Source organism: Heliangelus exortis, chromosome 28, assembly GCF_036169615.1.
Source record: "Heliangelus exortis chromosome 28, bHelExo1.hap1, whole genome shotgun sequence".
NCBI lineage: Eukaryota > Metazoa > Chordata > Aves > Apodiformes > Trochilidae > Heliangelus > Heliangelus exortis.
Window position 1 is genome coordinate 1,547,449 of NC_092449.1, and position 26,258 is coordinate 1,573,706.

The 26,258-nt window shown below is 52.0% G+C and overlaps 4 protein-coding genes across 7 annotated transcripts in view; 3 read left to right on the forward strand and 1 right to left on the reverse strand.

Moving 5' to 3' along the window:
• RANBP3 (RAN binding protein 3) overlaps nt 1-5,281 on the forward strand; it is a 42,234-nt gene extending 36,953 nt beyond the window's left edge. The window contains exons 16-17 of the mRNA XM_071727486.1: nt 647-830; nt 1,674-5,281. Coding sequence (XP_071583587.1) covers nt 647-830; nt 1,674-1,717 — 228 coding nt within the window. The 3' untranslated portion in view covers nt 1,718-5,281. The remainder of the gene's footprint in view (nt 1-646; nt 831-1,673) is intronic.
• A 3,147-nt stretch (nt 5,282-8,428) lies between these two features.
• On the forward strand, nt 8,429-12,048 carry NDUFA11 (NADH:ubiquinone oxidoreductase subunit A11). The gene is made up of 4 exons (XM_071727619.1): nt 8,429-8,594; nt 8,686-8,778; nt 10,854-10,976; nt 11,836-12,048. The coding sequence occupies exons 1-4, from the start codon at nt 8,444-8,446 to the stop codon at nt 11,946-11,948; spliced, it is 480 nt and encodes a 159-aa protein (XP_071583720.1). The 5' UTR covers nt 8,429-8,443; the 3' UTR covers nt 11,949-12,048.
• Nucleotides 12,049-13,839: 1,791 nt separating this feature from the next.
• On the forward strand, nt 13,840-19,101 carry KLHL33 (kelch like family member 33). Of its 4 annotated transcripts, none has more exons than XM_071727614.1 (6): nt 13,840-13,974; nt 14,089-14,206; nt 14,719-15,246; nt 15,436-16,369; nt 17,540-17,710; nt 18,233-19,101. In XM_071727614.1, exons 2-6 carry the CDS (start codon nt 14,152-14,154, stop codon nt 18,807-18,809), a joined length of 2,265 nt encoding a protein of 754 aa, XP_071583715.1. In that variant the 5' UTR covers nt 13,840-13,974; nt 14,089-14,151; the 3' UTR covers nt 18,810-19,101. The 4 variants fall into 4 exon arrangements, with proteins under 4 accessions (XP_071583715.1, XP_071583717.1, XP_071583716.1 ...); XM_071727616.1 differs by having other exon boundaries at nt 13,862-14,012; XM_071727615.1 differs by having other exon boundaries at nt 13,862-13,990.
• Nucleotides 19,102-21,961: 2,860 nt separating this feature from the next.
• Nucleotides 21,962-26,002, reverse strand: GP1BA (glycoprotein Ib platelet subunit alpha). Its single transcript, XM_071727624.1, has 2 exons — nt 25,387-26,002; nt 21,962-24,469 (listed from the first exon to the last, which is right to left on the reverse strand). The coding sequence occupies exons 1-2, from the start codon at nt 25,612-25,614 to the stop codon at nt 22,310-22,312; spliced, it is 2,388 nt and encodes a 795-aa protein (XP_071583725.1). The 5' UTR covers nt 25,615-26,002; the 3' UTR covers nt 21,962-22,309.
• Between the last annotated feature and the right edge of the window lie 256 nt (nt 26,003-26,258).

Below are 26,258 nucleotides of genomic sequence, written 5' to 3' on the forward strand. Positions count from 1 at the left end.
AATGTCTATTAAGTGTTTAGTTTGATAGGCCTAAATAGTGAGTCTTTTAAGGCATGAAGTGGCCACTAACCTTTGAGAATAAAAAAGATTTGTACAGATTGTCACAAACACTTCCCCCTGAAGCAGCTGACCAGCATGAGTGTGAAAAAAAATTGAGATAATCCCCAGGTCCATTCTGTTTTCTCATGTTGTGTTGAAATTTCATGTCAGTGCATTATGAGACAATTAAGTGGCTGGATTACAGTTAACATTTGTTAATTATCAATTGCAGTTGAGTGATTGAGAAACTTGGAAGAACCTGTGCAAGGGAAACTTTTTAATTTAGATACTTTTTGTAAGCTTTTGGGAAGTGTCAGGAAAGCTGTGTGACTCCTGGGTAAAGAAGGTTAAAGAAATCACCTGGTGCTGGTTTTCTTAGCCAGAGAGAGTTGAAGCTAAGCAAAAGGAAATGTTCTGTTCCCATCAGAGTTTCTTCTGTTTAGCATCTTGCTTTGTGTGGCCCAATCCATCCTGATCTGGCCTGAAAACCCCTGTGTGAGAAAACAGGAAAAGCAGACTGTGAAACTTGGCGTGAGTGCTGGGCATTGCAGCAGCTCTGCTTTATTCTCTTAAATTCCTTGCACCTTTTTCTTCTTTTGTGATTTAGGCCAGCTCTAAGGACACAGGGCAGTTGTTTGCTGCATTGCACCACCGGATCCTGGCCTTGAGGAGTAGAGTGGAACAGGAGCAGGAAGTCAAGGATGCAGCACCCGAGCCCGAGGTGACACAATCCAACGAGGAGGACAGTGATGATGATGATGTCATTGCACCTTCAGGATCAGCTGGAAGTGGTAAGCAAGGAAAACAGCAAAGTCTCAGGTTTCCATAAGTGTTTTTGTGTTGCTCTTTAAGGCAGACTGTTCTCTCTCATTGCACATCACAGATTTACTTCAGGCCTGTTGCCTCTCAGGAGTTGTTGTCAGGCAATAAATTGCCTTTTTAATGCAACTGTTTCTTGCTGCTTCTCCAAACTGGTGAAATGGCACCTGTGCTGCTTCCATCTGAGTTACATCACTGTTAGTGTCTTGTGCTTCAGTTAGTTCTAGGTTTATTTACCAGATTTTTAAGGGGTGATGAGTCTCATTTTCACCTTCTGCCTGACCAGGGCTTGCACTTCAAACCTGAGATGAGTGTCAGGCAGGGTGCAGGCTGACCATTGAGTAGTAAAGTGCTGTTTGGAAAGAAGGCTTAAAACGTGGCATGGAAAGAGTGTAGTTAATTTTCTTGCACATGTGGAGACTATATTATTTTTACAGTGAAGCCTTCCTTCTCCACTCCTGACTTGGGAGTCATCTGTGCTTTGCTTAGAACATCCCACCTTTGGCAGAGACCAGTCTTCCATCCTGATTTACTGCAGGGAAAAAGAAGGAATGGATCTGAACAAGAGCAGTGGGTGGACTGAACAGGCTGGAAATGGAGCTTTTGGGCTTTCCAAACTAGATCAGTCAGGAACATAAAATTCTGCAGTGAGTTTGGAGAATATGTAAGGGGGTGTATGTGTAACTCTACAGGTCTCATCTCTCACTGAAATCCTAGATCTGAGGCTTCTCTGGGTGTCTCAGGGCAGGTCTGTTATTGTGAGGCAAGAAACAAAAGGCATTTCTTATGACAAAGAACTGTTTTGTTTGTTTCAGGTCCTAATGATGAAGGTGATGGGCAGAATGTTGGCAGCACATAGCAGATGTGAGCCTGTCTGCTTGCAGGGCTGCTATGAACACCATCTTGCAGGCATCTCTGGATACTCCAGGCCAGCTATAATTTCAGGCAGTGTTGAAGGCTCCAGGACTTAAGAACTGTGCATCCGTGTTCTGTTTGTTTGGTTTTTTTGGTCTGGATCAGTAGATTCCACACAAAAAAAAAAAAAAAGCAGACTTGGAAACTACCTGAATGTGGTTTGGGACGTGAAAGCTCATCATATTGATGAGCCAAAAAAAAAAAAACCTGAAAAAACAACAAAAAAAAAACACCCAACCCCAAACATTTCCCCTCATCCTTGTAATTGAAATGGCACATTACAACTTGTCACAGCTTTTCATTGGGACCTTTTGACTGTTTCTTCAGTAGTTCATTTCTTGCAGGCCTCCAAGATAGAACTTTCTGCCATGGTTCCAACTCGAATTCCGCTTCCATAACCCCTGCTCCCCCTCCTGAGTTCTGCTGCCTGCAGGGAATCAGTGTCCTCTCCAGTTCCTACGCTCACTGACTGCCCTTCTGGGTTCATTCTCTTTTGGTTTTGTTTTTTTTTTTTTTGGACTGCAGATGGGGCAGATGATGTTTTTACCTTTTAATCCCAATGTAGGTTGTGGACACCGTTGTTCCCTGTCTCTAGTGGGTTTGTAAACAGAGAGAAACAAAACGTTGTGGTTCACCAGAAAAGCTTTTTTTAATGCAGTAATAAGAGACTTTAAAGTCCCCAGGATGTTTTGCTAACTCCTTTCCTTTCTTCCCATTTAATTATTTTTATTTGGGGATTTATATTGTGGTGAAACTTTTTTTTTATTTTAGTTTTTTTTTCAAGAAGATGCTCGTGTGTTGAAAAAGTGAAACTATTGTTTTGTACTGTTCTTTTCTGTTACTATTTAAGGGAGAGCTAAGCCACTATATATAATAGATGTTGCATACAGTTTTTCTTAGAAAATTCTGTTTCTGTGGCTACAGTAAAGCATAGGAGGCAAACAGGTTACACCTTCAGAAAAGCTGATGAGGAAACAGCTGTTAGCCCTTTGAAGAATAAAATGGGCTCATGTAATGAGCTCCACCAGCCATGAAAAATCTGTAAGATAAAGCAGCTCTCATTTAATGGCTTGATTCAACAAGCCATTTAAGCACTTGCCTGACTACATGTAGCTACATGTGAATAATCTTACTGAAGTCAATGCAACTATTCATGCTTAAAATTGAGTACATTTTAAAAAAACCTTGCTGAAATTCACAACTTTAAATAGAAAATTAACTTCTAACCCTTGCTGTCCCTGTTCTGTTTCCTGAAGTCTTGCAGCATGAAGAAAAAGGTAATATTGCCAGCTTTGAATAGTTTGGACAGAAGGATATTGTATTCTGTTCCACCAAAATAAAGGCAAGAATGTGTTTTCCTGTGTGTAATTCTGAAGTTCCCCTGCTGTAACCAGATGTCACTTTTTGCTTGGGATGTTTTCCAACCATTTGGGCCTTTTGTGTGAAAGTTGAGTTTTGTTATTAAAACCTACAGTATATTCTTGTCCAGCAAAGGTGGAATTTGGTGGTCACCAAGAGCAGTACCCAAGTCACTTTACCTATAAATTCCCCAAACTGTTCTATTTCCTTTCTAAATCCTTTACTAGCAGATAGTGTCTCAATTCTTTGCTCTTTCTCCTGTCAGGTAAGGAGAGCTGAAATGCACCACTGAAAAGAAAGCTAAAGGGGAAGGAGCATTTCATGTAGCATGAATTGAGAAGTAAAATCCAAGCTGTAGCACAAAGCAACTTTGAAATCATTCAAATAGCAAAACATTCCTTATTGCCTCTGCTTTCTGAAACTGCTTTTCTGCACTGGCTCAGCCACGGGCAGTGGTACCTCTGGCTGTTGTAACCAAAGGAGACTGAAGCTGGTGGGGCAGGGAGGGCTTTGCTTTTCCCCACAGCCCTCAGAGGAACATCTTGGTTTGCTTTTCCATGGAGTAAAAAGGGCTGATGCTGAGTGGTGCCACTGCTTTTGTGATTTCTCTGGGTTGTCTGCTCATGCCTTTTTGCATTTTGGTTTGTTTTTTTTTTTTTTAACCCTGCACAGAGCAGAAGCAGAACATGTTTCCTGATGGCCATCCACAAAATTCTTTCTTCGTTACAGGCTCTGGGGAACTTCTGCATTTTCAAATAAGCAGTCTGCATTTTGGATTTTTTTTTTTTACACTGAGATACTCAGATTTAAACTACTCTTCTTGCAGCCAAAAGCTACTTGTTGTCAGCATAAAAAAAATGAATGAAGTGTCTTGGTCAGCAGGGCCTTCTTGTGGAGAAGCAGATGTTATTTCCTGGTTTCAAACTCCATCAGGAGCTTTACCTAAAATGAGATGGAAGGTGCATGAAGATTGAGGAGAATGGAATAAGCATGCTTGTTTTGGTGGGCTTTAGTGGTGAGAAACTATCATCTACAGCATTCTAAAAAAATCTGGCAATTATTTCATGAGAGGAATTTTATTTCATCTGGAAGCTTTACATGTGTTTAGAGTGAAGAGGAAAATATTAGTGGGGACCACCAGAAGAACTGACCAGAGATTGAGTTCAAGCCTTCCCCAAGATGCATCAGGCCACTCTTAATATTTCACTCTCTGCTTTAAGCATTAATAAAATAGAGGCAAACCCAGATAATGTCCCTGTGTTTTGAAAGATTTGTGTAAGAGTCTCATATCCAAGTGTAGCTGGAGACTACATTAAAACTTTTTAGCAGGAAACAAGCAAACAAGACCCCCCCAGCCCTGCACTCTCTGAGCTGTGCAGTGGCTCAGTGTTGGAAGGGAGGTTGATGTTCAGGTCCCTGCCTGCACCCCCTCTGCTCTTAGGGTTGTTGTTAGTGTCTGGATGTTGTTCTCAATTACTGTGTAACTTGTCTGGCTGCTGACTGATGTGGGCATAACTTTTCAAGTTTTCCAGGAAAAAAAACAAAAACCAAAACTGAAGAGTTGAGCACATCTGGTAGGGAAAATGTTGCAAGAATGGTTGCGTTAATAAAAGCAGAAGTAAACCTCTTATCCATAAAATTTAAAAATAAAATTATATCCAGAGGTAATATGAGCATTAAGGTAAGAAAATGTGCAGTTACAGCATCTTTCTTTAGTCCCAGTTTGTGTTGCACTGCTTCAGAGAAAACAGGGCAGGGAAAGATCCAAATCAACTAATCCCCAGCAGACCTCCCATGAAACCAGGGAAGGCAGATGTCCAAAGTGTCCAAAGTGTTAGAAGCCTGCAGGAGTAAAAAAAAAAAAACCAACTTTGTAATGACTCTCCCCTTGTCCCCAGTCACTGAGGTGTCAGTTCCATTGCTTAGGTATTGCTGCCATTAAATGACTGTTCTGATGTGTCCCATTCTGCAGTTGCCCAGCCTCTTGTCCTCCCAGTGAGTGTAGAAAATGGTTTATTTCCTTTCTAGAAACATGTTACATATTTGAAAATTTACCATGTTTCCCGTAATCTCTAGTTTTAGGAATTCCAGTTATGATAATTGCCATAATTTGTCATGCAAGATTTCATTAAACTGACTTTTCACTGTGTGCTTTTCTGCTCTTGTTCTTTGGTCTCTCTGTGCATCAACGACTCCATTAGGTGGGTAACAGATAAATTCAGATAAAATGTGGTGCTGAGAGAGAAAGGCTGACCTAGATTCTTTGGGTCAACCTTAATTCCTGCCTCCCAGGTTAGGGTACAGGAATCTTGCAAAGAAATGCTTGAAGATGCTTTACAGAAAGTAAGGCTCTCACTTCAAGGTAATATTCAGAGCTGCCTTTTCACTGCCTCCTGTGCATCTTTAAGGATGCAAAGCTGAATTGTCAGCAAGCACCCTGGTGGTTCTGTTGCCTCTGAAAAGCCTTTCTAAGGATATCTGTGAACAGAAGAGGGGGGGTGTATTTTAAATGAGCTGTACCTGGTTGAATTCTGGTACCTTCAGCTTCTCATGAAACCCAATAAAAGCAAAGTTGTGATGTTGGTGTGGTTGGTTTCCTCCTGTTGAAGAGCTCAGGAGGTGTCCCAAGGCCCCAGCTGGGGGATGCTTTTAATCCTGATCCCTGGAAAGCAGCTCCTGAGTTGTAGGGTTATCTTGGACACAAGGTACAACTCCTGGAGAGTTATTGGGGTGAGTTCAGAAGCAGATGGGGCACTTGAATAATCAAGGAGCTCCCTAAAGAGGGAGTTGGGGAAATAACTTCAAACATGACTTGCTGGTGGGTGCTCCTGCCCTTATTTCTGGAAATTTCAGATGTAGAAGGAAAAATGTGGCTTGTAGTGTGGTGGCAAGTGACTCCCCCCACTGTGACAGTTTGGGGAACTAATGGTGTCTGCATTCCATGTGGGTTTATAGCCACTGACTACAGTTAATCATATAATATTTGGGGTCATATTTTAAGAGTGATATTCTTTATCTTGATAACTTACCTCTTATTTTCGTGGTTCTCTTCTGAGCACTAAGGGCCTGGGAAGTTTCTTGCAGGGTTCAGAATCTTGAGGCCAGGGTTCTGAAAAATAAACCCCAGCAGCAGTGTGCCCTGAGGTTCGTGTCTGAGCTTGTGCAGGGCTGCAGGAGCAGAGCTGAGGAGTCTGGTAGAGGCTTTGTCCCTACTGGGACAAAGCTGGGAAGAGGAGTCCTTGTCCCACCTCCCTTGGCAGTCTGGGGAAGGAGAGCACATAAAACCCACTCAGGACAAAGGGCTTTTCAGAGCAGCTCCTCATCTCTGAAGGGTCTTATTCCACGCAAGTCTTGGTGATTTCTAGATTGGGGAAGGAGCCCCATATCCCACCCCGCAGCTGTGGGATTTCTAGTCCTGTCTGTAGTGGTCACAGAGCTGTGTGTGAGATGTGCTGGGAAAGGACTTAGCAGGAGGAATTAACCCTGCCCTGGAAACCACTTTTTATCAGCTGCCAGTGGGTGCTTGATAGTTGCATTGATAAGAAACCCCCCAGTTTTGGGGCCCAGGGGAAGCAGCACACTGCCCCTGGGGTTAATCCCCTCCAGCCCATCCCAAATCCTGACCCAGCTCTGCAGGGAGGATGCAGCCAGCCCAGATCCCAGGGGACAGAGCCAGGCACTGGGGCTCGGATCCTGCCAAGCTCCCATCCCAGGCTCTGCCTCAATTTCTGCTCCCCAGGAAGAGTGGATCTGAGTGCTGGGAACAGGGGGATCCTTCTCAGGGTAAACTGGGTGAGAGAAGCCAGCATGGAACTCCAGCTGGGAGCAGCTCCTGGATTGGGAAAGAGGTGCTGAGAGGGACTCCAGCACTGAGAAATCCACAAATAAATGTTTAATAAGCTTTTCACATGAAGGAGGAGTAGAGAGGTGAGAGAAGCTCCGCAAGACCTCAGTCAGACAAGAAGGCATGGGATTAAGCTCTGCCAGGGGAGGGTTAGGTTGGATATTGGGAAAAAATTCTTTCCAGAGAGGGTGATCAGACCTTGGAATGGGCTGCCCAGGGAAGGGGTGGATTCTCCATCCCTGGAGATATTTAAAAAGAGCCTGGATGTGGCACTCAGTGCCATGGGCTGGGAACCACGGGGGGAGTGGAGCAAGGGTTGGAGTTGCTGATCCCAGAGCTCCTTTCCAACCTGGATGATTCTGGGATTCCAGGAAAGCTTGAGCCAGGTGTCAGTCGAGTTACAGGTGTTTCCCACTCAGCTGCTGGGGTTCCTGCAGTGGTGGGGAGAACAGGGCTGCAAGAGCTTGGTTGGTAGGGTTATGACTGAGAAAACACTAGTGAGTTGTGGAATGTTTTTATCAGCAAACTGAGAACACCTGGAAAAATAAATACATCTCCTTCACCAATGGAATAAATACATCCTTCACCAGTGGAACCCAAGTGTGTCAAAACATCTTTATTTCAGAAGGAAAAAATGGAGCTATCAGTGTAACATTGCAGGGACAGCCAGAGAAGAGAGTTAATGAAAATGCACAGAAATCCAAGTGCTCTCTGGTTACAGATCCAACCCCTACACACAAAAAAGCCGACACCCTACACCCACACAAAACCTCCCAAATATCAAATGACCAGAAGTGAACAAATTTCAAGATTAGATGAAGAGCTGCATCATCTGGAGGTGTCCAGAGGAGGGCAAGAAAGCTGAGGAAGGGCCTGGAGCACAAATCCTGTGAGGAGCTGAGGAGCTGGGGGAGTTTGGGAGGGGAAAGGAGACCTCATCCCTCTCTCCAACTGCATCAGGGGAGGTTGGAGCCAGGAGGGAAACGGCCTCTGCTCCTGAGGGATGGGGTGGGAGCTGAGGGAAGGGATGGAAGCTGTGCCAGGGGAGGGTTAGGCTGATGTTAGGAAATATTTTTTCCCTGAGGGGGTTGTCAGGCATTGGGATGGCCCAGGACAGTGGTGGAGTCACCATCCCTGGAGGCATTTAAAAGGCGTCTGGACCGGGTCCTTAGGGCCATGGTGTTGGTTATGGTGTTGGTGACAGGTTGGAGTGATGAGCCTGGAGGTCTCTGCCAACCTCAACATTCTGTGGTTCTGTCATCACCCGCACGCAACTGAAACCCACGCAGCACAAACACTTCCATAAGGTCTGATTGCCACAGCCCCGGCCCCCTCAGTGCCATCAGCGGACACCGGGATGAGGTTCCCGGGCTGGGACAGCGCCGTTCCCAAGCGCCATCGCTGCTTTCAGCACCGGTTCCGCTCAGCAGAACCGAACCCCCCTCACGTGGTACCGGCGGCACCAAGATGGCGGCGGGGCGGGGCCTGGCTCTCGCGAGAGGGAGGAGGATCCGCGGGCAGTGCCCTTGCGGTGCCATGGCGGGGTACTGGGACGGGCCCGAGGGACAGGAGTGTCCGCAAAGGACGTGGCTGACCACGCGTGTGGGAGCCGCCGCGGGTGGGGGCCGGAGGGATCCGTGGGGACCCGGGGGGATGGGGGTGAGGGCGGTGAGCAGCGGGGCTGAGGCGGGTTTCTGCCTGTCTTGCAGGGCTGGTCGGCGCGGCCTATCGCATCATCCTGCTCCAGCCCAACTCCGCCGTCACCGCCTTGCAGATGGCAGCCACGGACAGCGTCACCATGGGTAAGGACGGGACCAGACAACGGAGGTGCCCCGGGAGTCCCCGAGGTCCCTGAGGGTCCCGGGGGTCCCTGAGGGTCGGGGGCAGCCCCCGCGCTGGGGCTGTGCCCGTGTCGGTCGCGTCTCCTCCTCCGCTCCCCTCAAAGGCCGAGAGCGACCGTGAGGAAAAAAAAAGAGTTGACTTGAGAGGAGTAAGTGCAAAGCCTCTCACACAGCGGTTCAAGTTGCTCAGAGGGGAGCGGGGGTTTGTGTTCTCTGCTGGGTGTGCAACAGGAGTTGTGCTGAGGAACCCCCGGGTTGGTGCCGTGTCAGCTGGGGCTGGGTGTCAGTCTGGGGCAGTCTCTGCCTCCCATCTTCTTCATTTCAAGACATAGTCTTTGTTTGAAATTGAGGTAATGCATTCGTTGCAATCTAAAGTGAAAGGTGCTGTTTTCAGTATTTGCAGAGCAGCCGGTTTATCGACAGCATGGAGTGAAAGTAAACATTTTTTTACTTCATATATTTAGGCATTGCTCTTACTAAATCACGCCTGCTGAAGAGCAAGTACAATGGTTTTGACAGCAGCTTTTTCCCTCCCATCATGCTGTATAGCCAAGAAGAAACCTTGAATTCCCTTTTTGCAATGAAAAGTGGACACTGAAGGGAGAAGCAGGGAGCTGAGGGGGCTGTTCAGATGCAGGTGCAGATCCACAAGGCTGTGGCTCCCCCAGCCCCTTGGCAAGGGCACAGTTTTCTCACCAAACCCATTTTGGTTTTCAGTGTAATTGAGTGGCTTATGTTGCCTTTTTCTCTCCCTGTGCAGTAGTGCTCTGACATGGCAGCTGCTTCACAAGCAGGGCAGGATCTGCATTGCTCTAAAAGAGGACCTGTAGTCTCCTTGAATGAGTTGATCCATTACAGGTCATTATAATGGAGTAGACAATGTAACAAAAGATCATTTAATAAATTATAATTCCAAACCAGCCTATGGAATCCTCTCACCAGTTCTCACACATTAGGAAGAGCTTATCCTGCCCACTGCTAAGGGGACAGAACCTGAAGCTGTGTTTTACCTACAGACTTCCTGTATCACAGCAGTGAAGTTGGGACACAGTCCTTGGTCCACGGGTTTTGTTTCTTCAGTGCTCTCTTCAGTTGATTTTAGGATCAACATAATTTTATTTTCTGCTGACAGACTTCAGAGCTTTGGAACATGACCTTGTGGTTCACTAGTTTATCATAGAGACTGAGAAATTTTATCCTGGGTGTTTCTGTTGCTCCTGAGGAAGAGGAATTGGAATCTGCAGATGGTGCCTGATGGCCAGTTTCACATTTTATGATCAAGAACCTGTATTGCAGAAGACCTTTTAGTGAATTTGCTTGAGTCAGCTGCTTGCCAAACTTTTCCCTTGTGTACATGTCTGATGGGATGAGGTGTGTAACTCAGTGGACAAGATAATGCTGCTTTGCAATTCATTAGTTAATTAATAGAACCAATTTACAAATTGAAAATCAAAAAGAAAAATTTACAAATTCAGTCCACTTTTCTACTGACCAGAAATCTTTGCATGCTCTGGAGAGGCAAAGGAGGAAAATGCCAGGACAAACTGACCTTAAAGAGGGCAAAGCCACCTGAGCTTCTCTCCCCGAATCTCTGAGGCTCTGTTCTCAGGGTCTCCTAAGCTGAGTTTCAGCAGAGCCTGGACAAAGCTCTGGGGGAGATGTGCTGCAGGGAAACCACCTTCTCCCTTCTCTTCCCCCAGGCTGTGTAGGGGCTGCCCTATGCCTCATCTAGAGGAGTTCTTACTAATTTGAGCTAATTAACCCAGCTGGATGGCACAGGGTGACTGCAGGGCTGTGCTGGAGGAGGTACCAGAAGGAATCCAAGGGGACTTGGCTACTGCTGAGTCTCACCATAGTGGCCAGGACATGATGCCCCTGGGGTAACCCAGAGCAGATCTTGCTTCCTTTTCCTCTTTTCTCCCAGAGGAACTGTTGTACAGCAAACATTGTTCCTGCCTTTCAGAAATGTACTTTGTGTATGTGTAATTCTCAGTTCTTGGAGGGATTTTGGTTTGATTTTATACTCCTGTTTACAGCTACACTAGGAGCTGTCTTTGGGGCAACAACCTGCCTCAGTGCCCAAATCCAAGAGAAACCAGATGATCCCTTGAACTATTTCATAGGAGGCTGTGCAACAGGAGCTGTCTTAGGTGCAAGAGGTAAGTGCTGGTAATATCTGTAATTAAATGAGCCCTCTTTGTTTTTAGAATCCTTTTTATTAGGGAAACATGTAAAATAATCTTGATGCCAGGTGTGTATGGTAAGGATTCAGCTCAAAATGTGAATTCCATTTCATGGCAGTTTCATTGATGCTCCATTGTACAATAAATACTGCTGCAGAAGGACACCAGGGGTAAGGTTGAGTTGATTTACAGAATGAAAGCAGTGCTGACCCAGTACTGCCAGCTTTAACTTAAAATTACAGGGCATGAAAAAGAATTTTGGAAGTCCATGTTTTCTTGGCAACAAATGTGATTTATTTTACATGGGCAATACAGTGTGACACCTCCCTTCTGACAGCTTCCTGCCCTCTGGGGGCTGTATCTTGCTGCACTTGCTCCTGAGGTGTCTCAACAGTTCCTGCAGATACTTACACAGCTCTGTTTTCTTCAGGTGTTTTCTGCAGGCATTTTCAGGCTGTGTGTTAAAGATGTGAGGGATTTATTTTGAGTTCTAATTGTGAAACAGAATTTGTCTGCTTTTCCTAGTTGCTGAGCTGGTGAGAGTTTGAAGCAGAGACTGCTATTTTTCTCACTGAAATAAGCAACTTAAGATTGTGTAAGATGATGGGGTGTTGGATCACAGAAACTGAAATTCCAATCCTTAAGCAGGAGAAAACTTAGTTTTTAAAAGAGTCACATTTCTGATTTCTCTTGGAGAACAACATTAGTTTTTGTTCCCCAACAGATGGTCAAAGGACTCCCCAGGGGTCAGGGAAATGTTGCAGAGTTTGCCAAGATCTTCTGGTTAGTACTTGTGCCCTAATAGATCCTTTCTGCTCTGCTCTGTGTTTTCCAGCTCGCAGTTACATGACTGGCACCACTGCATGTTTGGGGTTTGGAATTACTGCTGCTCTGATGAAGATAGGTAACCAGGAGGGCTGGAGGCTGACAGGACCTCCCAAGCTCTGAATGTCTCCTTTCCTCCCTGCCAGCTGCCTGCTGAATGCTGTATGTGGTAAAATGTTGTGTAATAAAGATACTGTCAGATCAGCAGCTGACACAAAATTTGGCCATTGCCTGGCTGGTCAGTGGTGGGGCTGAGCTGAGCAGTGTTGGAAGGGAAGCTTTGATCTGCTCCTCCTGCTGAGATGTCTTTTTCATGCAGAAGTCACTTTCCCTCCTTGGCTCTGTTGCACAGGGAGGCATCTGGGGAACAATCACTGGGTTTAGGCTGGACTTGTAGGAGTTCTTCTTGTGGTTTGGAGTGTGGCTTGCAGGATTTTTTGCCAAGGACAGGGGCTGCACTGCACTGAGACCATCAGTCAGTGTTTGGAGTCAAAACTTCTGATGAGGCTCATGGCTCTAGAAAAATTTAGAATCATAGAATAATTTGGGTTGGAAGGCACCTCTAAAGCTCATCCAGCCCAACCCCCCTGCAGTGAACAGGGACTAGATCAGGGTGCTCAGAGCCTTCTCAAACCTCACCTTGAACATCTCCAGGGATGAGGCCTCAACCACCTCCCTGGGCACCCTGTGCCGTTGTCCCACTGCCCTGATGCTAAAGAACTTTCTCCTGACATCCAGTCTAAATCTACTCTTCTTCAGTTTAAACCATTGTCCCTTGTCCTGTCACTCCAGGCCCTTGCAAACAGTCCCTCTCCAGCCTCCTTCAGGTACTGGAATGTCACTTCTAGGTCTCCCCAGAACCTGCTTTTCTCCAGGCTGAAAACTTGTTAAGAGGCTTGAGGTTGAGGATGAGGAACTGGGAGAGGGAAGAACGTAGAGGTTGCCCACAAAAAGGTGTTTGGGAGCCCATGGACTTCCTTTGGTAAGGATTTGGGGAAGTCTAGAGGCCACAGCTTCAGAATTGGGTTAGAATTGAGGAACAGCTGAGGTAGGAAGGGGTCCCTGGAGATCCTGCTCAAGGCTGGAGCTGGTTGTTACTCAGGGCTGTGTCCAGGTGAATCTTTGTGCAAACTGAAGTGTGTTCAGCAGAGCCAGCGAGAAGGTGTAGGGGGTTGAGGCACAAGATGCATGAAAGTCAGCTGCATCATTCAATGTGATGGAAAGGAGGTCAGAGGCAGATATAATACTGTTTTTTCACAGTTTGATGGTTGCAGAAAAGGTCAGCTCAGGTGCATGATAAAGGATGAGAAATAATAGGCACAAGCTGCATAGAGGGGAATTGTAACTAGGTAAAAGAAAGAAAAACATGTCACAGTTGCAGTAAAAAGTGCTGAAAAATGGACTTGGAGAGGCTGTGAAATCATCTTTGGGGATGCAGAACTCAACCAGAGAGAATAGGAGAATAAGAGGGTGCAAGGACAGAACATTTGGGGTGGGAAGGCAGGTTAATAGGGGCAGGAAGCGTGGGCACTGAGGGAAGCAAGGATGTGGGACACTGAGAAGAGGGAGGTGTGAGAGGAGTGGACAGGAGCCTGGGGGGCCCAAGCAGAGGAAGGGACAGAGTGACCCTGGGGGGACACATGGTCACAGCCCTGGCAGGCTGTGCTGCTCCCTGTGGGCAGGGGGTGTCCCAGGGGACACAGGATGGTCGTGGGGCTGTGTCCCCATGTACTCCCTGGCACCAAGGACCCCTGGCAGGGGGTTGTTTATCTCCCACCCAGGACTTTCCAGGTGGCCCTGTTTCACCCTGGACTCTGGAGGTGAGGGAGCTCTGATGGTCCAGAAACCCTCACCAGGACCTGCCCAGGGTGACCCTGGGCTCACAGCACCAGTGGCTTCCAGGTCCCTGTCCTCAGGGAATCCAGCTGGGCCCTGGGGCTTGGACGTCCCTCTGCCTCAGCCTCTCCCAGCTCCGTGCCACAGCCACGTGTCCTGCCGGGGCTATAATTACCCGGGCACATTCCTGGGGGGTCACAGGAGCTTCCCGAGCGGCAGCAGGCGGTAAGGGGGGGACAAGAGGGGACGGGGCTGGCGGCACATGCCACACCGGGACACGCAGCAGCTCATGCAAGGACACCCTGCGAATGCGGTGAGCGACGCCCGAGGTGCCACGCGTGGCAGGGACGGGTGTGACAGCAGGTGGCACATCGCGGTGTCACGCGGGGGTGACCGGGGCGTGACACGGCGTGCTTGTGCCCCGCAGTGTGACACGGAGTGCCAGGTGAGGAGCGGCACACCCTGAGAGAGGTGCAGGAGGGCACACAGCATGCAACTCGCCCTGCAATGCGTCCCGACAGGCGACGGGCAGCGCTGCGCCACAGGTGACAGGCAGTGGCTGCCACGCCACGAAAGGGTGGCACAGATGGTTTCACTGCGGAGCAGGTTGGGGACCAGCAGCTCTGCTGTTACTGGAGCATCAGTAGTTGGGGAAGTGGCTGGGGAAGGGCTTGGTGGCTTCTGCTCTAAGGCAGGGGTTTTAATTGGGACGTGGGATTCAGCTACGGGGCTGTGGCTGTGGGTCAGTAACTCCATCCTTAGGGTTCAGAAATGGGGCAGCTGAGGGACATCAGCCTCAGCTGTGGGGCAGGGGCCCCTTGGTCTCGACTGTGGGGCTGCGGTTTTGTCCGAGGGGCATTAAATTCAGCTATGGGGCAGCAGCAGTTCCTGGCGGCCTGAGCTGTGGGGTAGAGGCTTTGGTGATGGATCCCGTGGCTTTAACGGTGGGGCAGGGTGAGGTGCGGGATGCCATGTCCCCAGCCAGGACTCCTGTCACGAGCTGGAGGCTCTGGCTCTGTGGATGGCACCCTGACCCCTGCTCCACATGTCCCCACAGGCAAGATGTGGGTTTCAGAGGGGCCGGTTCCAGCTCAGTGGCACCTCCAGGACAAGGCCCACGCCAAACACTTCCTGGCCACGGCTGAACAGCTCCGGGCTGCGGGACACCTGGTGGATGTAGCCGTGGGCCCAGAGGGTGATGTGGCCCATGCTGCGGTCCTGGCATCCATCAGCTCCTTCTTCGTTCGCTTTCTGGAGGGCCGGAGCAGGGAGCTGTGCCAGGGCCCCCCTGCCCGTGTCCCCCTGCCAGCCGGGGTGACACTGCGGGGCTGGAGGGCAGTGCTGGCCTTTGCCTATGGGGGGACTGTGCCCCACGGCCGGGAAAAGGACGTGGAGGAGGCAGCCCGGGCCCTGGGGGTCGCCCGGCTGGTGGGTGCCCGTGCCCTACGGCTGCGGAGCGACCCCCAGGAGGGGGGTCCTGAGCCCCTGGAGGAGCAGTGGAAGACACTGAGAGCCATGGAGCAGCTCCACGCCCGCGGCCTGGGCTGTGACCTGCGGCTCCAGGCAGAGAATGAAGTGATCCCAGGTGAGCCAGGGGTGGGGGTCCCTGGGTGGGGCTGGGGAGGGGGATGGCGTGTGCTGGGACAGCCAGGTCCCCTGGCAGGGATGCTGGGGGCTGAGCTGGGGTTCGAGGGGGCCAGGACGTGGGTTCCGAGGGGTCTGTGTGGTGCAAGGAACCCAGCACTGCCCCCACCGCTCTTCTCCTTCTTGCTAGTCCAGCGCCTGGCCCTGAGCTGCTCCTGTGACTTCTTCCGGGCCCTCTTCACCTGCCCCATGCGGGAGGCCACCCACGACCCCGCTGCCCCCCTGGCCACGGGGCTGTCCCCAGCAGAGCTGCGCCTCCTGCTCTCCTTCGCCTACACGGGGGCTGTGGCAGGGCCGTGGTCTGCAGTCCTGGAGGCAGCAGAGACCTCCCTGCGCTACCAGGCCTGGGGGCTCCTCACCCTCTGCCTGGACGTCTTCACCCGTGACCTGAGCCCAGAAACTGGCCTGGATGTCCTGGCTTTTGCTCTGGCTTACGGGCTGGCCCAGGTGGGCCGTGTAGCAGAGGACTACATCTTGGCCACCTTCCCCAGCGTGGTGGCCACCCCGGCCTTCCTGGATCTTCCCGCCCAACTTCTCATCCGCCTCCTCCGCTCTGACGGTCTCAACGTCCTCTATGAACTGGAGACCTTGGAAGCAGCATCTCGTTGGCTTACGGCCAACGGAGACGTTGAAGAAGATCTGGCCAGGGAAGTCCTGTCCTCTGTTCGCTTTGCCCTCATGTCTGGCCTGGAGCTGAAGAAAGTCCCATCAGTGACTGCGGGGGTAGCTGACCCAAAGATCCTCCACGAGCTGATCATAGCGAGTTTAGCCCCCATGGCCCAGCTGCCGTGCCGAGTGCGTTCCTTGCAGGAGGTGGTGGTGGTTTGTGGTGGTGACAAAGTGACAGCCAACCTGGCTGCCCGGAAGCCCAGCAGACACCTCTGGTTTGCCCACCGCTACCTCAGTGCTGTGGGGCTGGTGAAGCAGGTGGAGTGGAGGCCCCTGGGACACCTTCCCGATGGGCCACGTTTCCGCCATGCTGTAGCTGTCGTGGGCAACATCCTCTACGTCCTAGGTGGAAAGCGCTACTATGGGGTCCATGACACCCTGGCCAGTGTCTACAGGTGAGAGCTGCAGAGGACCCAGAGGTGCCATTTGTCACCAGGACATTTGGGGGTCTGACAAAATGTTGGCAGAGCTGTCCCATGGAGCCAAGGCTTTCTGGGACTGCAGTTGGTCAAGTGGAACCTGAGGCTTTCTGGCAGTGGCTGACTGTAGGACTGGGAGGTTCCATCCCACTCTGGGATGTCACAGGCTTTTTGGGGGTAGGACAGGGAGGCTCCTGTCTGGAGGTGCCTCAGGGCATCGTGGGTGTGGTGTTGCCCAGAAGGAGGCAGGAAGGGGTGATGGTATGGATGCCACCAGGTGACAACACTGCCACCTGTACACTGCTATCTGGCCACCAGACATGGTTACACCACTGACTCTGGGACACTGGGATGCTGGGACAAGTGTAGCTGGGTCAGCAGATGCTGCTTGTTCAGCACCGTGAGCAGACCCTTAGGGAGCAGCAGCTCTGCTCACAGGGATCTGAGTTTTGCAAGGAAACAGGGGATATTTTCTAAAAGTGATGTTAAACAAATGCAATTTAAAATACCTCAAAACACAGGTTTTTTTTAAAGTGATGTTTAGGACTGTGACCTGAGGTGAGCTGTTTGTAATACATTTCACTGTCACCTTTATCCCAGGGTGAATTTTTCATTCCTTAAATTTCACAGAATTGCCTTCATCTCATGGTTAATTTTTTGTTTCTCATGTTTGATTGAGAGACTTTTATCTAATTGTGAGATAACTGAGAACAGGTGCCAAGCAAAGTGGAGACTTCTGCTGGCCAAGCACAATGAAGGTGTCACATTAATTGGCTCTCAGGTGTCCCAGGTGGTGTGATGCCCACTTGGATATAAGCAGTTTCCTTGCAAATCCAAGCCCCACAAGCAGAACTCTCTGCTCCTCAAGACTCTGCTGAGTGATCACCATCTGCTGGCTGCTGGGCAGCTGTCCTGCTGGAGAGGGGGCAGTGCAGGAGTCTCCAGTTCTGGTGGTGATTTGGTTGCATCAGGCAGTTGGTGGTGGGCAGCTGTCCTATCCAGGAAAGAGGGGACATTCCCATGCAAGGGGACAGCGTGGTCCCAAAGTGTGGTGGTCATAGGTGGGTCGTTGCCTTCAGCAGCTCCAACCTCACCTCATTCCATTGCAGGTTGTAGCCTCTTGTCCCCTTTACCTCCCAATCCCAGGTATCAGCCTATGGAGGACTCCTGGGAGCACTTGGCCAGCATGACCTGTGGACGCAGCTACTTTGCTGCTGTGGCTCTTGGAGATTTCATCTATGCCCTGGGGGGCAGCTCTGGGGAGCTCTACTGCACAGACACCGTGGAGTGCTACGACCTGGCCAACGACACCTGGAGGTGAGACAGCTCCACGTGGGCACCTGCTTCCCTCTTGCATTGGCCACTGGTGGGTTTTGGGTCACTGAGCCGATGGAGAATGGGTCTACAGTGGCCTTTAGGAGATGTCTGCTGGGTGTGGAGCAACCTTATCCCTTGGGGGTCATTGGGTGTTGGGCAGTGGTGCCTACTGGGTGCTGAATGAGCTTTTGAGGCAATAGAATTCTCTGAGGGTCTGTTGGCCATCAGCCAACGAGAAGAATCAGTTCAGCATCTTCCAGCTATGTCTGTTGGGTGCTCTGTTGGGTGCTGGCTGAAGTCTCAGTTTAGGGAGCCCATTGTGGGTTGACCAATGGTGTCTTTGGGGGTCCAAAGAGCCATGTTCCTTCAGCATCCATTCTGTGTTACCTGATGCTGCCCACTGGGGCTCCTTGGGTGGCACTGCCCGCTGGGTGGCTCAGAGGGGGACTCCTGGGCAGGCAGTCACCAGAGCACAGCCCCTGCTTAACCTGCCCTTCACCCCCTCCTTCTCTCCTTGCCCAGGAGGTGCCAGCGCCTGCCGATGGCTCTGTGTGGGCACGCAGCCTGTGCCCTGGATGGTGCCATCTATGTGTCGGGGGGGTGTGACGAGGCCTATCAGTGCCAGGCATCCTTGCTGCGTTACACCCCAGGGGCACCTGCCAAGCTCTTGGCCCCCATGAATGGCCAACGAGCTGGCCACGTCATGGAGGAGGCAGGTGGCCAGCTCTATGTGGCTGGGGGGCTGTGCCAGCGGGTCGGACAGACTGGCTACAGGGACCAGCTGGCCTTTGAGGTCTACAGCCCCAAGATGGACATCTGGGTCCTCCTCAGCCCCCTGCCCCGTGCCCATGTGGTTGGAGGTGCGGCTGTGCTGGGGGGGGAACTGCTGGTACTGGGAGGGTACAGCCACGAGACCTACAGGGACACCCACTTGATCCACGCCTACCAGCCCGGCACCCGGCGCTGGATCACCCGGGGCACCTTGCCCCATGCCTACACTGACCTCCAGGTCTGTGTCCTCACCGTGCCCTCCGCTTTGCGTGACCCCAACTGCCTCGGGGACCCCCGGAGCTCACCTGACACCCCCAATAAAGCTTAGGGGGTAGTTCTTAGTTCTGCAGCCCATACTGGGATCCACAGGTAGCATCCACGGGCACCTCTATGGGATGGCCTTGCCTCCAGCTCCCTCCTCCAGAAAAGGCTCTTCCCGTGGTTTCCAGCAACCCACCTGCCCCTGGGTTACGTATCCGAGGCTGTGGGGACCTCGTGGGACATACAGACCACCCACACTGCCACCCTGCACTCCCCTGTCCTGAGCCCTTCATTGGGAGCTGGGTGCCCACAAGTCCCCACTCACATTTAGGTTAAATAAAAGTTGCTCCTCAACTGCCCATCTGGGTCTTGTCTTTTCTGCTGGGGAACTCAGGTGCTTCTCACAAGGAGCAGGAGAGCAGGAGACCAACAGACTGAGTGTCCTGGGTGGGTCGTGGTGGGGACCAGGATGGTCTGGATTCCCCCTGGGGAGCACTGGGCAGAGGGCACTGGGGTTCTGGGTTCACTGGGGTTGTGTGTGTGTCCTAGGACTGAGAACCATCTTGGGGTGCATGGGGGATCCTGAGGGAACAGGAGAGTCCTGGTGGTGCCAGGAATTTGGGGTAGATGGCAGGATAGATGGGGGGCACTGGAGGGTCCTGGGGGCTATGAGGTTCCTAGGTGGCTTCCTAAAGTCACCTGGAGTCCTTGTGTCAAGACAGGAGAGGAGCCTTGGGAGGACTTGGAAGCAGAGGTGGAGGTGATGGGGATTCTGAGAGACATTGGGGAACCAGTGGAATCTTTGGGGAGGGTCCTGAGATACGTGAGGGAGGGGTGTTGCAGGTTCTCACAGCTCTCCAAAACAGTATTTTAGATGCAGTCTTGTGAGCACTGAGCAGAGCAGGGTAATGACTTCCCTTGGTCTACTGGTGTCACAAATGAGTTATTTGGATTACTTGAAGAGCCACTGTCAAAGGGATCAGCAAAATACATTCTACTACAATGATGTAAAATGCAACCTCATAAACTTTGGTGGCAAGGGGCACTCTATTCTTCCGTGGCACAATCATCTCAACAGTGATTCAAAACTACAAAGACACAGAGCAGAATTACCAAAAATCAGCTAACGAGATGAAATCAAAGTCACCATGCTACAAAGTCATACATGATATTGGGTGTTTCCCAAAATTCAGCTTTGCTAAAGCTCTCCCTGCCTTGAGGAACAACCTTGAGAAGTGTCCCAGAGTCAGGGGAGGTCACCACCATGCTGCCACCCTGCCTAACAGGGGGACCTCAAAGAGGCCTCACTTAGGTGTCATATTTATGGAACAAAGTGGTTGGCTCACAGATGAATTATGTGTTGGGAAAGGTATGTGTGGGACTCTTGGCACCCACAAATCTTTGTTCCCTCACAAAGGAGCCAGGGAAAAGCCACCCACTGGTCACCTGTTAATGGCATTTTGGGTGTTCCAAGCTCACAGGAATTGGTGCTCAGTGTGATCCTGTTCCTCTGTGGGTTTTCAGAGAACAGATTGAAAAGAGAGGAGTTCTTGGCTCAGTTATGGTTCAGACCCCTACCTCCCTGGGACCCTGTACCAACTCAGCTGCTTTGGCTGAGTGCCTCTGTTACAAGTGGCTGTGCTCCTGTTAACCCAGCCCGGGCTTCTCTTGCTCTCTTTGCTGCCAGCATGCACTGCTGGATCTTGTTCACCTTTCTGCCAACCAAGACACACAGGTTCCTTTCCACAGCTCCCCACCCCCCAGCTGTGGTTGTCCTGCCAAGGTACAGGACTTTGCATTTGCCCTTTTTGACTTTCATCAGGTTTCTGTCACCTTCTTTCTCCAGAGTGGATGGTGCTCTCTGGATGGTGGCCTTGTTGGAAGCACATGATCTGATCACTCCCAGCCGGGTGTCACATGTGCCAATCCACTTAAAAATACACTGTTCAAGGGTCAGGATCCAGACCAGTGCTGTTCAACATCTTTGTCAGCAACAAGGACAGTGGAATGGAAAACACTCTCAGCAATCCTGCTGATGACACCAAACTGTGTGGTGAACTCAACAGGCTGCAGGGAAGGGATGGGATCCAGAGGGACCTGGACAGGCTGGAGAAGTTGACTTCTGAATTGCAGGAAGTTCAACAAGGCCAAGTGCAAGGTTCTGTACCCAAACAGAGACAATCCTATGCATGGATACAGCTTGGGAGGAGAAAGGATGGAGGGCAGCCCTGAGAAGAAGGACTTGGGGGTGGTGGGGGAGCAGGAGCTCAACATGAGCCCTCAGTGTGTGTTTGCAGCCCAGAAATCCAACCAGGTCCTGGGTGCATCAGCAGCAGCACAGACAGGAGTTGAGGGAGGGGATTCCCCCCCTCTGCTCTGCTCTTGTCAGACCCCACCTGGAGTGCTGGGTCCAGTTCTGGAGACCCCAACATCAGAAGGACACAGAGCTCCTGGAAGGTGTCCAGAGCAGAGCCACAGAGGGCTGAGCAACTCCCTGGGATCCAGGCTGAGGGATTGGGGGTGTTCAGCCTGGAGCAGAGGAGGCTCCCAGGTCAGAGGACAGGGGGTCAGAGGACAGCACCAACACACAGACAAATGTTTGCAGATGAAATGCTTGTCCCCAGGTTCACTGCCTCACATGAGTGTGACTTGCAGACACCCCAGCTGACCAAGCCTTCTGTCACTCTGCTGCTCCACAGGCTGAAATCTTTGGGACAGTCAGAAATGGAACAACATTTGACTGCAAAAGTGATTCCCATGCTCTCGTCCCTTCGTGCACCAGTGCTGGGCCCACGTTTGACCCTCACCAGTGACAACTTCTCTCTCCTTCTCACACCTCCCATAATGTCAGAGTGACTTCTGCACAGGTGGTCAGAAGCCCCTGGGCATTTTGTCTTGGTGTGATTCTTTAGAAGTCACATCCATTGCCTGTTGAAGCCTCCTGTCCTCCTCCCCCATTCCCAGCCATCTCACGGTGGCTCATGCTGAGGCATCAACATTTACTGTTCCCAAAGTTCTCAGGTGGCAATGGGACATGCAGTGGGATGCTTTTCCTACATGATTCAATCCCACAGTGGGAATCCTCTCATTTGGGGCAAAAGACAGCAAGCTGGACTCTCTGTCTTCAACATTCCATCTACTGAAGACAATTTTGTCATTCACTGTACTCTGCAAGGACTACAGGAGGTCCAAGGAAATGAAACTATCACCCGATGGAGATTCAGCCAAAGAGATTATTTATTCTGTGATGAAGAACCTGGCACTGAGTTGAAAGCACAGTGCATCTCTGTGTGCATCATTTGAAGAGAAGCAGTTGGGACACGGTGCAAGGTAAGCTCTGATTCCCACACACACCCTAAATCCAAGCCCCAAACTGGCACTGTCACTAGGAAACCTTCTGCCCCCCAAAAGTATCCAAGTAATTGTTTCAGACGCAGAAACCTCAGGGTGTGTGAGAGTAAAACTAGGGGAAGGTGCTGGATGACTTCCCCCTGAGCAAGCAAATCTTTCCCCTGTGACAGGGGAAGCAGAGAGCCTCCATCTCTTCCTCTGAAGGCACAGAAGCCTTTACAAAGTGTTGCCAGCATATTTCACCCTGACATCACCAATGGCCTCGACACCCCTGTCCAGGCTGTACGCAGAAGGGGCCCTCAGGGAGCTGAGGTCAGGGACCAGCAGCTTCTTGGAGAAAGACTGGAACGAAGCATTTGGATTATTATGGTGAACCCACAGCTCCTTTGTGGTGCAGAAGGAAGAATTTGCAGGAGGATGGTGCTGTATCTCCAGGTCTTTAATCGTGCAGTAAATGACCTCAGGACACAGCTCTACTTCCTTGATGGTGCAGAACCTGGGGCGCTGAAGGGGGATGTGGAAGCTGCTGAGTTGCACTGAGGGCTTTTCTGCTGACTCCTTCCTCTTCAGCAGTGGGTACTGCACCTCTTGGGTCTGCAGGGACTTGTGCCAGGAGGACCTTCCCACCAGACACATCCACACCAGCCAGCCTGCTAGTGCCATCACGATCAGGACCAGCAGAACCAGGGAGCCCAGGTAGAGCACCCAGTGCAACAGGCAGCAATGCCTCAGCACCCACTGACCCCACTGTGGACCCTTCCCACCCACCTGGAAGCGCAGCAGCGGCAGGGACAGTCCTGGGGTGGAGCAGGGGCAGAGGGGGAGAGGTGCAGGCGAAGGGGAAGGTGGTGGCTGGGAGAAGTGAGTTGTATCCAGGGGAGCTGGCTGTGTTGGGGCATGAGTGGAAAGAACGGAGGTGGAGACCACTGGTGAGGTGGGTATCAGGGGAGGAGATGAAGATCTAACACTGGGAGAGGCCTCCAGCACGGCAGTAGAAGGAGCTGCTGTGGAGCTGGTGGAAAAGGCTCCAGTGGACACCATGAGGGTGGTATGGGTGCTGGTGGTGCTGATGGCGTGGGTGGTTTTGGGGTGGCTGCTCGTGGGGGGAGGTCTGGTGATGATAGTGGTGGGCAGGGAAGTGGTGGAGGTGAAGGTGGTGGATCTGTGGGGGGTGCTTGCAGGAGCAGCAGTGAGAATGGGGGTAGTGGCAGGTGTGTGAGTGGGTGGGATGGTGGGAATGGCTGGAGCAGGAGAGGGGGTGCTGGGAGCTCTGGTGCTTGCAGGAATTGCAAGAGAAGTGCTGGAGGCAAGGGTAGAGCTACGAGGGGTGCTGAGAGGAGGTCTTGTGGTAGCAAGGGGAGGCCATGTAACAGCAGGGGGCACAGTAGTGTGCTCTTTGGGGGTGGATGGATGTGTGGGGAGGAAGGTGATGACAGGAGGTTTCTCCACAGCTTCCTCCCCCTGATCGTAATCGTACTCTTCGTCCTCGTCCGTGTCCCCCACGTTGCCACAGTTGGGCTTGAATTTGATAATGGGCTTGTGCTGGTGCTCAGGGGGGCTGTGGCACAGCACCTTCTCAGGGGCAACCTCCACCTTGGTCTTCTCCAGGCCCCGCTCTGGCTGGTAGACGCTGTCGGAGTTCCGCTGGATCCAGCTCCTCAGGTAGCGGAGGTCGCAGTCGCAGTTCCAGGGATTCTCCGTGAGGAAGACATAGGCAAAGAAATGGCCCTCGGGGAAGAAGTCGGTGGGCAGGGTGTGCAGGAGGTTCCCTGAGAGCCAGAGGGTCTCCAGATTTTGCAGATCCTGCAGCAGCTCCTTGGGGAGCTCCTCCAGGAGGTTGTCCGAGAGGTCCAAGTCCTTGAGTTCCCTCAGCCCCACGAAGGCTTCCTGAGGCAGCCTCCTCAGGCGGTTCCCTCGCAGGTCCAGGTCCTGCAGCCCCGGCACCGCCCGGAAAGCCCCCGGGGCCAAGGTTACCAAATTGTTGTGGGCCACGGAGAGGCGGGTGAGCTGCGGCAGCCCCCGCAGGATGGGCAGGGAGCCCAGGACGTTGTGGGAGAGGAGCAGCTCCTTCAGAGAGGGCAGCCGGGCCCCGGTTTGCAGATCCGCCATCCCGTTGTCAGACAGATCGAGGTCCTGCAGCTGCGTGAGGGAGAGGAAGGAGGCGGTGGAGAGGGAGCTGAGGCGGTTGGCGCTGAGCAGCAGAATCCCTGTGTCCTTAGGCAGGTCCAGGGGCACGGAGCTGAGCCCCTGCCCCGTGCAGTTCACCTCCAGCAGGTCCTTGATCTTGTTCATCTCTGAGGGACAGGGCTGGGCACGAGTGGCTGAGGGCAGCAGGACTGGGAGGATGAGGAGGAGCAGGGCAGGGACCTGCATGGCCTGGAGGGGAGACCCAAGAGGGGTGGGCATGGGCAGGCACCCCCACACACATCCCCTTTCCTTCTGCACGAGCACCATTCACAACAGAGCTGGGACCCCCCCCTGCCAGACTCTCTGGGAGCCCTCTGAGCCCCACAGCTCCTCCCTGGGAGGATGGAGGAGGGAGATGAGCCCCACATCCATTGCCAGCACACATCTCCTCATCTCATCCTTGGAGGGCAGCAGGCTCAACAAGGAGACATCATCACTGCCCTTGTGCTCACCCCATCCTCTTCCATGGGAGGCAGAACCTGATTCACTTTGGGGGGGCATTGCTGCCCTCACCACTGCAGCAGCAGAGGCTCCGTGGTGTCCCTGCACACCCACACCCAACCCCGACGCGCTGGTGGCTGGAGGTGCCTCCCTCAATATCCCCTTCCCAGCTGAGCCCTCTGGTTTGAGCTCACGAGGCAGGAGTGGGAACCGTGTGAAAAGAGTGTCTGACCTCCCGACAGACACTGCTCCCCAGGACCCACCATGGACCCCCAGCACTGGCTCTCCAGCCACTTCAGGTCCCTCTGGGGGTGCTGCCCAGGTCTCTCTCAGCAGACACAGCTGGGGAAAGGGAGCTGCAGCTTCCTGAGCAGCCAAACCCAACTCCTGACCCTCAGCACAGCCCTTGGGACACCACCCTCTCCTGGGAAAAGGCTCAGCTGGAGACCAGCTCCATAATTCCTGGCTTCTGTGCAATGATGGAGGGAGGCAGCACCCAGGAGAAGCTGTTTCCCCCCCTACCCCCCAAGCTACACCTTTTTACATCCCAGGAAAAAGGTCCCTTCCTCTGTCTCCAGGCAGCTCTTTCTCCAGGCACTCTGGGCTTCCATCCTTGAGGCTCCTCAACCCCAGGACACCAGTGAGAAGCAGTTTCTGCACATTACCTCAGCTCCTTGTCTCTGGTGTAGAAAAGGGCTCTTTTCTTTCTGGCTTGCCAGCAAAAATGTGGATGGCTCTTCCAGAGAGCTGAGAGGCAGCTTTAACGTCTGTGGGAGAAGCCACAGTGCAGACCAGGGAAGGAGATAGAGGCAGAGGAAGTTTTGCAGTTCCTCCTGCTGTCCCTGGAGCCAAACTGTCCCCACGTCCCTGGCCAGGAGGTCACTGCAGAGCATTTGGACTGCAGGGCTGGAGAGTCATCCAGAAGCTGCAAGAGGAGATGCTACAGAGGAGGGGAGGTACTGGAATTCTGGTTTTCCATTCTGAGGACTGGGGAGGGTCAACCATGGCCAGCAGCTAAAAATGCCACCCCTCACTCTTTGTAATCCAGAGAGACCTGGATGCACCTTCCCAGGTCTGGATGGCAGGGAGGAGAGGGCAGTCTGGGGCTGTGAGAGCTTGGAAGTGCCCCCTGGCCCCCTGCCTGGATGCCTTCCTCTGGTTTAACCTCAATCTCCCCCTTCCTTTTCACACCTTCTCTAGAGACCCCCAGAGTCCATCCTCCTCCATCCACTGCCTTCACCCCCCAGCACTATCTCCCCCGAGCTGAAGCCTTCCTGGCCCATGACACAGCATCCAGCTGGGGAGGTTCTGCCACGTGTCCTCCCATTTCACACTTTTACAGTCAGCAGACAGGACAAGGTCACAGTGGGCAGTGTCTGGATCCAGAACCACCTTCCCTGGAGGAGTGCTGCAGTCAACATGTCAAGGGCTTTGCTGGGGCTGCAGAAGGAAGCAGCAGCACCCGTAAGTACAAAGGCCTCTTCCCTCCTCACAGGAGGTGGCAGAGACCCCCAGAAGATGGCCACAGCTCTCTGGC